The sequence below is a fragment of the Zonotrichia leucophrys genome, chromosome 18 (genome assembly GCF_028769735.1).
Source record: "Zonotrichia leucophrys gambelii isolate GWCS_2022_RI chromosome 18, RI_Zleu_2.0, whole genome shotgun sequence".
Classification (NCBI taxonomy): Eukaryota; Metazoa; Chordata; class Aves; order Passeriformes; family Passerellidae; genus Zonotrichia; species Zonotrichia leucophrys.
In genome coordinates this window covers 7464657-7477378 of record NC_088187.1, presented here as the reverse complement: position 1 = coordinate 7477378, position 12722 = coordinate 7464657, and the positions used below count along the sequence as shown (strand labels likewise).

The following is a 12722-nucleotide window of genomic DNA, read 5'->3' as shown; positions in this document are numbered from 1 at the left end:
TTCCAGCAATTATGTGAGGGGTCAGAGTCTCATTTGTGTGAATCCAATTCCTCAGTAATATCACTGGAATGCTGTAGACTTTCATCCACCACAGCAGAAAGAGAAGTCAGGTCAGAGTCTGTCTGAAAATTCATCTCTTCCATCGAAGATAACACAATTTATAACTCATTTATAACTCAAGGACAGACAGAACTAAGTGGATGGTGGATGCGAGGCCTCACAAAGCTTGCTAGCAGCAGTAACACTTGTTTTGCAATCACTGTTTGGAGCAGAGTAGATAAATTTGCACTGAAATCAAACTTCTTGATGTCTCTGTTTCTTGCAAGTCTTCTGACCTCTCAGCAACTTGGCCTGGCCATCAGCAACTAAATGATATATCCCAAGAGTTCCCTGCTGTTCAGAAGGGACATGGTGAAACAGAACTCCCTTTACTCTTTGTAACACACCATAACCAAGAAACAGAACATTTTGACTTTTGTCCTTAAATAACAGTCTGCAGAAACACTGCAGAAAGTCTCTAAACTTATCAGGGGAATTGGAAGTTAGACAATCACTCAGATCCTCTTGTCCCTGCCAGGCACTCTGCTCCCTCTTCCCAAGGCTAACAAGCCTTATTCAGACTGGGAGATATAGTAGGGACAGTGTGTCTGATGTTTGCTGGGCTATATTAAAGAACATGTTCGTTTTGCTTCTGAATGATATTTCTAAACATTTGCAAGCAAGAGAGAAAAATGGATTCATATTTTATTAAGTCTGTTTACAAAACCTAGAAGACCTGAGGCAGCGCTATGCGTTGGAATACAGATGTTTTCTCCCTCTCCAAATGCATTTAGGAAACCTAAAATAAACAACACTGAGCGGTTGTCAGCTAGCTGGCTGGAAGGGCAGGGTGAGTGCACAGGCCCTGCCAGCAGGGCTGAGCTCCTGTGCAGATGATGCTTCATGACCTGCACAGGGCACTCAGGCACCTCTTCAGTTTCACTGACTTACACTCACCTTGATCTTTCTCTCCTATATTTGGGTTTTTTTTTTTTAGTATTGAGAGAACTAAGTATCATTTTAAACTGAGAGACTATCCAACCAGAGTAAAATTTCAACCATTTAACAACTGACAAGAAATCAATGTTTCCTTTTGCTAAATATGTTTAAAATCTCTAAGCAGTCCAAGTGGGATGTAGGAATCATTTCCTCTCAGATGACAAATGACAGGCTAAATTCCACCCACTCTGTTCACTCTGGCCTGACCTAGGGCTGATAGGAAACAATGAGCGTCTTTCCGTTAACTTAAATGGATTTTGTGTCAGCCCCATTAGGTAACAGCTTATTTCCCTTCATTGACTGTGAAGTCAAAGATGAGGAATTAAGAGTGATTGGCACACTAAGAGTGGACGGCAGACATTCACAGAGCAAAATCCCAGTGATGGGGAGAAGAAAGGAGGGGAAAAGATTTTGTGTACGGATGTTATAAACATCAGTTAAAGATGCTCCACTCTGTACCAGGATTCAAACAAAGAACTGCTTTATTTTGGCTTTGGTACAAGGGTGAACATTTTTCATTTACTTCTGTTAAAGAATTTGAGGATATATTAAAATATTGGGTCCAAAGAGAAATAATTTAGTTCTGCATGGATAACACATGCTAAAAAAATCTTCAGAAGCCTCCACTTCTGGGTGCTAAAATCCTATATCTGAGGGAGGGCAAAAATGGTCTTTTTTTTCCCCCAAGAATGGGGTACAGCTGGGGCTTTTCTTTGCAGGCCACGGAGGATGGGGTGAGAGACCTCATCTCCTAGGATCTAATGACACTGAGAGGATATACTGTTACAATAGAGTAATTCTTTATTCTCTCTTGTAGACTTCCTAAATGCAGGCTACAACACAGATCCTCATGACTCTTATCCCTTTGGTTTAAGAAACTGAATTGTGATTTTTCAGGTGTTCTCCAGTCTGAAGCTGAAGGCAATGGCAGCTGCTTAGCTCCTGAGTCAGGTTGTCCTGATTTGGCCTTTCATATAAAATTCTCTTTATGAGTGAATTTTACCTTTAATAACTCGCTCTTTGCCTGTCAGCCAAGATTCCATACTGATTTCTGCTAGAGAAACTGATAGATGTTCCAAGGGCTGTGGGCCACCATCTTTTTTATGGTACAATTATTAAAAGCCAAACCCTTCTCACATTTTTTATTTCTAAAAAAGCCTTGAAATCTGGCACCTTTATGACTAAAGCCTCCCAAAGGAAGCACTACAGAATCAATATCTGAAAGCAGGATGCTTCTGCATTTTTTGAAGTAAAAGTTCTCTGCAGTCATTAACAGACTTGATTCATCTGATGACTCAGAATTTGTGCAGCTGGTCCAAGGCCATTTCAGAGACTGAAAAGTGCTGCTTTTCTCTCCTTCTCTAAAAAAGTGATCTTTTCTCAGTTACATGAAGAAGCACCTCCTGCCCTCGTGTCAACTTCATTTAAGCAGAAGGTTATATTCAGAACATACGACAGTAAGGAATTTGATAGAAAAGATGAATTAATATAAAATTTGACCTTCATCGGTTTTCCCAATAAGCATTTTGAAATCTTTGAAATGTCCTTTTGTTTACTGGAAATGCAATACATGGTAGGATTATTGCAATAGACAGGCCAAATAGAAGAACAGACTGTGAAGATAGAACAAATAGAACAGACTGCAAAATAATGTTTCTCCATTATTTAACTGTAATTAAATTTCATTAGTCACATAGATAATCATATTATAATTTCATGTTTGTCACATGTTTTTGGGAGCTTCATGCTTATTGATTTGAAGTTCCTGAATCAGATACATTCTCTTTACATCTTGGTTCAAGTTTTTTAAACAATCAGAGCTTACATTTTCTGTGATGCATTTAGGTTTTATTTTCGTTATAAAACTCCAGTCTCACACCAGATTTTAAATGTTAATAATTCAGCCATTGGTTTTGAAGGGGTTCTATGGCTCCATTCACTGATGATTTAAATAGTCAATTTTCAATCATGACTCTCTTTTGAGAGTTTATAGCTGTGCTATTCCCTTCCCATTAAATGCTGTCACAGTAAAGATTCCTATCGACTGGAAGTACTTCGATTTTATTCCCCATGGTAACTGTTTATTATCCTCACAAAATCTTGTGGGTTTGTGGGACATGAAAAATACACTTTCCTCAGAAATAGTGACAAAAGAGAAACCTTCAGCAGAATTTGACATTTCATTATCCAGAATAATGTAATCTAATACAAGGCCCATCCCTCTAAAATCCCTTGTTTCACTTGCAAGTCTTTCTACAATGTGAGTAGCAATGCTGTAATCCCATTTCAGGTTTAGTGCTGGCAGCAAGAGCTGGGACATCAGGTAAATGTTTACATTTCAACATTTCCTGCTGTAAGTGGCTGTCTATGTCAAGGAGCAAGCTTTTCTTCGATACCTGTGTCACCCTGGAAAAGTTGTCCAGGCCAGAACTAATTCCATTAGTGCTTGGAAAGCTATTTATAAGCCTGCCTTCAGTGGGATGACCTTATTAATTAGATTGGGGGAAGGCTGAGGGAGGGAGAGACGCTCATTTCACAAGACTATTGACATGCATTTCCAGAAGCAATGCCTCTCCTTCACACTATGCTCAAAAAGACTGTCAAATAAAAGCAGAAATCTGGGTCAGTTTGCAGCAAGGAAAAAAAAAGCTATATCCATGCTGTCTGCAGGACACAAAGCATAAACTTTTCACAGGGTAGTTCTGCTGCCATATGTCCTTGAACATGCTAACAAAGCCCAAACCCTGTATTCCCTAAATCCAAAAACAGGAAAGAGCTTTACCACTAAAGCTTCTAAATCAAACCTTTCTCAAACCACCACCTTCCTCCATTATCATGCACATCCCTAAGACAAGAAGGCTAAATCCTCATATTCTGTTTGTTCTGAAGTCAAAAGAAAGCAGAAGAGTACTTTTCTCCCCTTTATTTACCCCACATGCTTGATTTACTCTCCAGTTTAGATTGAGAGTGGGTTCGGAGTTTCACGTGCCAAACCCATTTCCTGTGCCCCACTAAGGCTGTGCTGCTCTGCTCCCTCCCCACTGCATTTAACTGGCTCCCTGAGCCATGGTGTCCTGCTCTCTGCCCCTGAAGCCAGCCCATCACACTGCCAGCTCCAAAAAGTGAGCAGCTGGGAGCATGAGCCGTGTCTTGTCACTGATACATCCATGTTGGCAACTGAGGAACTGCTGCTCTGTTATCTGTTTAACCAATCAGGGGACTGGTTATTGTGCAGGCTTGCAATAAGAACTCATCTGTGCAAAGCAGCCAAAAGAAACTCAGCTTTTGTGCAGGATGTTTACTTTTATCAATATAACCTCCTGACAGAATCTCATTCACCTCTGGCATCCCAGTGGCAATTCCATTTTTCATCTTGGGTGGGGAAAAGGAAGTTTTCAGAGCCTGCCTATTCATTTGATGGATTTGTACAACCCAGGACAATTTTGCAATGCAGGGAAAACTACAGACCCTGTTTCTGTGTCCCTCTTTGCATAATCCTATACAGATAGTCAATGTCTCTTTCAGAATTCAGTATGTCTTTATGTGACAGTTTAATGCTCATCAAACTCCTCCACCTCCAGACAAGCAGACAGTGCTTGTGAAGGGTGGGCAGGAGATTGTACATGGGCACAATTTGACCTAAAAATAATAAGGGCGAACCACACAGCTCATGTACTCCTGAGTGTCAAGAATTGTAATGAGTAACAGATTTGCTATGCAAACACCTATGTGGTACCAAATGGGTGCCTGCTGGGTATCAGACTGGGATTGCCTGGTTCATTTTGGAAACCCATTTTACAAATACCTTACAGAACTAAAGTCTCTTTGTCCCATGAAAAAATAATAGGTTAAATGTCTTATTAATCAACCCTTGGCTGTTCATGTTCAGCATGTTGCTCCTTCCAAGCACACTACATGACTGGGCCCCAAAACAGGGATGCATTCAGTAAGAAAAGTTCTTTCATCCTTCTTGTAACCCTGACTCATTTATTAAAATGCATTTCTGGCTGAGTGCACAATGACATATTTCTAGTCTTAAGAACATTTAAAATCAAAACTACTTAAGGTATTTGAAGGATCTGGTTTTCCTTACTTTGTAAATATGAGTAACCAAACTAACATGGTTTTTGCTTCCTTAATCTTGTATACTGAATGCCAATTTTTAGGATTTAGACTTAATGGTTCCTTGGTCCATAATTAGGGCTTTATTTTATTGCCATGTTTTTAGAGCACTCTGATTCATTCTATCATCAAAAACAATTACAGAGATGAGTTCAACAAGAGTCACTGGTACTAAAAATATGTTATTGGTCAGGACTGCTCTAACAATACCTGTGCTGAGTAATTTAGTGCTCTCCTTAATAAACACTGACTTCCAGTAAAAAATCTTTCAGTTTCATCACCACTGTCATGATGGTTGGGGCATTCTTACCCTGGTTCCACTCAGCCAAGCTTCATGATATGAATGTTCTTGTTTTCATTCAAAGTAAACAAGTCTGAACAGTATTTATTTTTTTTACTGTATCTTGAATTTGTTTATCTTTGATGCTCCAGCAACAGGAAGTTACACTGGTTTCAGATCTGTGTCTACAGAACAAAGGTGGAAAAACAGGCTTTGAAAAGTGTAAGGAGAATGTCATGGTTTGACCAGGAAGAAGTGGGAATTCTGGGAAGCTGTGGTCAAACCAATGAAGGTTTTGGGTTTCATACTGACACCTGGTGTAGCCAGTGGGGTTTGGACACACCTCCGAGAATACACAGGGGTTAAAAGCAGGGCACTGCCCTGGCACTTCCTCTTTGGACCTCGTCGGGCGAGGAGTTCAGATCTCTCCCCCGTCCGGCCCGCTGCTGCTGGGCGGGGGAGGGGCCAGCCATGCGGTAGGCCTGGGGCCTGGACAGAGGTGGTGTTGAGGGGGCTTCGAGGATGGAAGGGTGGGGGAGCCCCAAGAGACATCGGGCAGCCAGCCCCCCCCCTCCCCCCCCCAGGAGAGCAGCCAGCGAGAAGGGGGAGGAAGACTGCCCGGCCGCAGCGGCAGCGTGTGGGCAGCATGCGTGGGAGCCGTTCCGGGACCGACAGACAGAGACTGAAAACTTTTAACCCTTTCTTGCATGATTGGGGCCTTACAATCATGGGGCCTTACAATCAGGAGGATTGGGACCTCCCTGGTGGTCTAGTGGTTAGGATTCGGCGCTCTCACCGCCGCGGCCCGGGTTCGATTCCCGGTCAGGGAACCAAAAAATGTCATGGTTTGAGCCTGGCACAGAGCCAGTGCCCCCATGAAAATGCCTCACCCTGGTGTCTGCTGTGAGATGTGACCAGGAATAAGCAAAACAGGCTCTAACTTAAACATAAAGACCACTTTATTACTTAAACTACAGGGAAATAGGGAGAGACTATAAAGAAAAGAAAAAAAATTGAAAACCTTACAAAACCACTTTTCCTCCTCCCCACTCCCTGACTTTCCCAATCCAATACATTCTCTCAAAAATACCAACTGCCCAGCCCGGCACGACACTTTAGTATACTCAAACTGCAGTTCATGAAGAGGAAAAGGAGTCCTTCTTGTTCCATAGGCTTCTGGAAACACACTGAAATCCCGGATGCTTCCTTGTCACTTCGGCACCGCCCGGAAAGTCCATTTGCCGCTTGTGACATGTTCCTTCCATGCTCAGTGCTCTCACCACCGAGACATGGCCAGAGCTGCTTTTAGGGTGGTCTTTCAAGGATGCCTTGTCTCACTCCAAAAAGGCACAGTCTCTGCTTTTGGGACAACTGTCCCCCCCATATTTTTCCAACCCCCTGGGGCCGGGGGGTCCTCACAAATGAACCCTCCTGGTTTTGAGGCACTGCCTCCCCTAAATGCAGTCTGTGTCACAGGAACAACTGAGTCCATGGCTACAAGAAAAAGTCCAGCCAAAAGGCCACTCCAAATCATCTCTCCCCATCCAATCATCTCCACAATCTCCGAGCCAAGTCATCTCATCTCTCATCTCCCTTCTTATTCAGCTTCGAGGAGGATTAGCATTTTTGTAAGGCCCCAATCATGCAAGAAAGGGTTAAAAGTTTTCAGTCTCTGTCTGTCGGTCCCGGAACGGCTCCCACGCATGCTGCCCACACGCTGCCGCTGCGGCCGGGCAGTCTTCCTCCCCCTTCTCGCTGGCTGCTCTCCTGGGGGGGGGAGGGGGGGGCTGGCTGCCCGATGTCTCTTGGGGCTCCCCCACCCTTCCATCCTCGAAGCCCCCTCAACACCATCTCTGTCCAGGCCCCAGGCCTTACCGCATGGCTGGCCCCTCCCCCGCCCAGCAGCAGCGGGCCGGACGGGGGAGAGATCTGAACTCCTCGCCCGACGAGGTCCAAAGAGGAAGTGCCAGGGCAGTGCCCTGCTTTTAACCCCTGTGTATTCTCGGAGGTGTGTCCAAACCCCACTGGCTACACCAGTGTCAGTATGAACCCAAACCTTCATTGGTTTGACCACGCTTCCAGAATTACCACTTCTTCTGTCAAAATGACAGAGAAGAACTCTGACACATTTGTGAGTCTAGATCAAATGTCCAAGGCAGCAGGGAAGGAAATTAAAACGACAGTGGCTTGGGAGAAGGCAGAAGAAAGAGTCAAAGAGGAGCAGAGGGAATGAGAGGAGATGGAGACAAGATGCAACACCTCTATGTGTACCTTTGAAGGTGTCAGTGCACTGTTTTTACAGGAGTCAGCCCAGTTTTTTGCCAGAACCACAAAGCAGCCAGCCTTCCAGTCATGGTGTACACATCACATGTTCCAGAACATTTCTACAACCTGAAAGTGCAAATTACTGGGGAGTTACAGAGGAATGCAAGGATGGGTGTGTGGTACTGAGCAGGAAGGCAGCTGCATCACCACAAGCCCTACCTCAATATAAAGCCAGGACAGTGCTGGCACTTCAGCTGTTGAAATGCAGCTGTGTGCAGGTCTGGGCTCTTCAGCAGCGTCCTCAAACTTTGCTCCTTTTGAATTAACAGATAACATAGGCAATATGAAACTTTATTACCAGTGACACTGCAAAATCAGATGACAGATTATACCAACATATTAACAGTGATACCTCACTGAAATTAATGGCAGTATTTCTCAGGGAACTAGCTTGGCTCTGCATTTCAGGAGCTCTCCTTTCCAGCATCAAGCTCTGCCCTCCTTTTTCAGAAAAGCTGAGCAGCTGTCTGCAAAAGTCTTCTGGCCCAGCCTCACCTGTCCTAGCACAACCAAGCCCCTGTTGGAGAACAAAATCTGCAATTTGTATCAGAAGAGCTTATTCTTTACTGGAACTACAGAAGCTGAGGGGCAAGTCTTGCCATGGCAGTTTACAAAACTGTTACCACCTAATCCTTTGCTCACTGCTGGCACCAGGGAACAGCTGGTAAAGGGAGAGAGCCATGAACAGTCAGATTGAGCCTGACATGCAGCCAAGCCATGACGCTGATACTTCCTTGTGCTGGAGGTGGTTACCTGGCAGAGGTGACACGTTCAGCTTGGGAGATGACTTACAAACCATGGCACAGCTGCCAGCAGATCCTGTCTGCATCAGTCCTACCACAAAAGATGTTGACACTGAGTATGGTTTATTTGTCTAAACCCGTGCATGGCTTTGGTGTGCCTCTACTAATCGCTTTTGTTGAGGGCTGGAACTGTTCAAAATCCCCCTGTAAACAAGATATTAGATTAGAAAAATAGCATAAATAGAATTCTAATAATAATAATATTCTCCTAATTCATGCCCTGTTTGTATTGTACAAGGCAACGCCACGTTCGCCTTACAGAAATAAGCTTGACATGATCCCTTCACTCAGTGAAATAACCCTTGCTTGGCAAAGTTAGGTTTGAGTAGGTAAGATTAGGGCACAGAGACGGGAACCCGCCAGCCAGTTTCTCTCTGCCAAACAGTCTGGCCACTGTAACCCCGATTTGGAGTGGAGTTAATAATCCCACGTGCAGGTTTATGTGACAGCAAAGCCACGGCGTTTTCTGTGCTCTCCTGTGCCACGCCGGGATGGACCCCACGGGCGGGTGGGTGAAGTCACCCGGGTCAGTCCGTGCCGAATCCGTCGCAGAAAGGCTCCCACAGCTCCCACACTGGGAAGAGGAAGCGTGCTGCCACCGCCAAGCCCTCCTCTCTGCTGAACGAGCTGAGACAATGGCGATTAAACCGCTGTCCCCAGCAGCGCCCCGGGGCTGCTCCATCCCCTGCGAGGCCGCGGGACGAGCTGCAGCCGGGCCCCGGGCACCGCCAGCCCCGGCCCCGCCGCGGCCGCTGCCTCCCACTGCTGCCCGGAGCCCCGGCCCAGCCGGGCCACCCTCGGGAGCCAGGCCGCGGCTCCCGCTCCCACCAGGGCGCTCCTCCAGCCCCATTCCCCGCTCCCACCGCGGGGCTCCCCCGGCCCCGTTCCGCGGTGCGCCGGCCCCACCTCGCAGCGGCGATGCCGCGGAAGCCCGCGCCGGGCCGGGCCGGCTCCTCCCGCGCTCGGCGGCGGGGCCGGGCCGCGGTGGGCGGGCCGGGGCGGGGGCTGCGCGGAGCCAGGGCCGGTTAAAGCGGCCGCCGCCCGCCCGGCCCCGCGCTCAGCTCGCCCGGCGCCCGCCGTCCTGCGCGCCGCGGCCGCGCGCTCGCCAATGCGGGCCCGGAGCCCGGCCCGAGCCGCCCGTAGCCCCCCGGCCCGACCCCCAGCCCCGGACCCATGCGGCGGTTCCGGAGGTGAGATCGCCGCGACCCCCGGCGGGGATGGGATCCTCTTTCCTGCCCGGGGCGCTCCCCGCGGGATGGAACCCCCGGGCGGGGTGAGGGGTGGATGGGGGAGCCGAGGTTTTCTCTCCGGTGCCGGGTGGGGAGGGCATCGAGGTCCCGGGGGCGCGAGTGGGCGGGGGTGAGGAGGGTCTTTTGTTTGTGTTTGTTTGTTCATCGCCGCTGTTCAGTGGGCGAGGGTTCGCGCATCCGGCCCTGTGTCACAGCCGCGCATCGCGGCGCTCCCGCGGGGCCCGACCTGTGGCTCCTGGGCCGGGCTGGGTCAGCGCCCGCCGGCCCCGTGTGGCCCCGCGGGGCCATGGAGCTCCTTGTTCTGCTGCCTTCGAGGGCGCATTGAGTATCATGGAATCGCAGAATGCTCCGGGTTGGAAGCGCCTTAAAGCTCATCTCGTTCCAGCTCTCTGCCATGGGCAGGGATACCTTGCATTAGACCAGGTTCCTCCAAGCCCTGTCCAACTTGGGCTTGTGTGCTTCCAGGGACGGGACAGCCGCAGCTTTTCTCTGACAGGGCCTCAGCACCCTCACAGGGAAGAATTACTTCCTAGTATCCAATCTAAATCAATGCTTTTTTAGCTTGAAAATCAGCCTTCATTCAGCTTTAAGATGCTGCTCATGTTCACGGGGAGGTTGATCGGGTAACTGCAATCGTGGTTCTTGGATAAGCATCTGTGGGCTTGGGTTCCTCATTGTGCCCGTGCCAGGCCAGTAACTGTTGATGGACAGCCCGTCCTGGGTGAGGCCGGTTGCACAGGGCTTCCCTGGCCAGCTACCTGCCATGGGCCTGCCTTGCTCTCCTTTCATCAGCTTGCTCCAAGAACTGAAACCTAAGTATTAAAAGAGAAATAAAACTGAAAGAGAAAAATATTAATGCGGTTGGACGCTGTTTCTGTGCTAGCTCACACCTCGGCTGGCTGGTCCCTTGCCCCTGAGCTCAGATGTGCTGCAGCACCTGGGGTGACTTGTGATTGCTGCCCACTCTTTGCTTGAATTGCTGCCTTTCATACTTGCCAGAAGGCTGGGGAGGCTTTGGGGAGGTCAGTGGGATGCACAGACACTTTTTTCCATGACACAATCTATGTGTGATAGCAGAGTTGTTTGTGGGTTCTCAGAGTATTGCAGATTTCCTTTTATCTTTAGTATCGTGCTGTAAGTACATGAACCTTCACACAGCGTGGGATTTCACTGATATTTCCAAATAAGGGAACTGCTTCTGCACTGATCTGAATTATTTCTGTGCCTCAGATGTTGAGAGATAGTAAAGATTATGTGAGCAGTTACAAACCACAGCTAGATACTGTCAAATCCAGGAAGGAAGGTGCCTACTGTGGAGGAAGATGGGTCTACTTTTAACTGAATGAATTTGGTCAAAGCCAAATTTGGTCCAAGCAAGCTTTTAATAAATCGTTTTGTTTCTCTTCAAAATCTAATCTGAATGGTCATCAGATCTGTTCTGACCTGCTGTATTTTTTTTTTTTTGTTTTCCTCTTGAAAACAAAGAGCTTAGGTAACATCCTAGGTACTGAAGCATATATTTAGATAATGAAGCAATTTTTAACCCCATTTGATTTATGCTCCTGCCGGTTTTGTGGAGTTACGCCCACGTTGTTGCAGTTTCTCATATGCTGTTATTTGTGGCTTATTAGGTCTAAATGGCTTCTCTTGCTGCTGGAAAGCACAAAGAAAGAAAGGCACAAAAAGAGGGAATGTGCTTTTAAGCTGGTGAAAGGAAGTATGAGGTCTTTTGAGCTGAATAAAGGAAAAATACTTCCTGAAAAGACTAAAAAATTCAGATATTTGAGGCCATTATCGGTGCTTGCTGTTTTTACTGACAATTTGCTTTATGCTTAAAACAATAATTCATTCAGCAGATGGGAATCATCAATAGGGCAAGATTTTATTTTCCCTTCTGCAGTCTGGGGTCTAAGCTTGTTGTAATGCCAGACAAATGTCATACAGATATGTGCAATGGATTTGGGGTTTTGTAATTTATTTTTCTAAGCTGGCTTTGCATGCAGAGACAAAGCATTAAGAGCCCTCGGACTTTCCTTCTGCTTTGTCTCTGAGATACTATCTTCTCTTAATTCTGGAATCTCTGGGAAACATACAGCATCTGTTCCTTGGAAATGAATAGGGGCTTGAGATTAGGGTCTGTCACACAGGATGGATCAGTCTGTATGTTTAGAATTTAAAATATTTAAAGTATTTCAAGATCAAAGATCAAGTAGCATGAAGGGAGGGGTGTGAGTTTCTTCCCTCTTGTTTTAAATTGCTGTATCTCTCTCTCAGTACCTTTTGTCTGCTTATATTGGGAGTATGTCCATCAAAAGTTGTTTGTTTGCTATGAAATTCTGAGTCTTGAACTTCCTTGGTCTTGAGCAGGTTCTGAGCATTGAGAATTTAAATTGTGAAAAGGAACTCACAGCTCAGTTCAGTGTGAAAGCATTCTGCTCTCCTGGCTGGCTACAAGCCTTTCTCAGTCTCTTAATTTCAGAAATTTCTTACTCTGGTATTGAAGGCATTAATATTTTATCTTGGATATCTTGGATTGTCAATATCTTAAATGGACAAGTACTTGTGCATCCTTGTGAGATGTGCTGCATATCTTCTGATTAAATGATTCTGGTTTCACTAGATCTGCTAGTAAAAAATACATTAGAGATTTGCTAGAGAATCAAAAAGGCTTCAATTAAAGACATTTCCTGTAAACTGTAGCCCAGTTCAGTGGGGCATTGTCAGTCTGTCCTGCATTTGATAATAACCTTAATGACTGTGTTACAGAGAGCCTTTGTTTAGGAGTGAACAGCATCTGAATGCTCTTTACTGAGCTTCCACTTTTAGGAAGGTGAGATTATAATTCCCACAATTATCTTTTACAGAAGAGGCAAACGTGACCTGTAGATAGGAGGAAGAGCAATG

General features: G+C 46.4%; 1 protein-coding gene and 1 non-coding gene across 3 annotated transcripts in view; both read left to right on the top strand.

Annotated features, from left to right (window-relative positions):
* The window catches only part of MMD (monocyte to macrophage differentiation associated), a 43528-nt gene that overhangs the window by 16276 nt on the left and 14530 nt on the right, over nucleotides 1-12722 (top strand). The window contains exon 1 of one of the 2 annotated variants that reach the window (XM_064728620.1): nucleotides 9595-9758. The exons of the other annotated variant lie outside the window; for it this stretch is intronic. Coding sequence (XP_064584690.1) covers nucleotides 9742-9758 — 17 coding nt within the window. The 5' untranslated portion in view covers nucleotides 9595-9741. Of the gene's footprint in view, nucleotides 1-9594; nucleotides 9759-12722 lie in introns of those variants that run through there. 2 annotated transcript variants of the gene reach the window in all.
* Nucleotides 6199-6270, top strand: TRNAE-CUC (transfer RNA glutamic acid (anticodon CUC)). Its single transcript has one exon. It is a non-coding gene; the product is annotated as a tRNA-Glu (tRNA).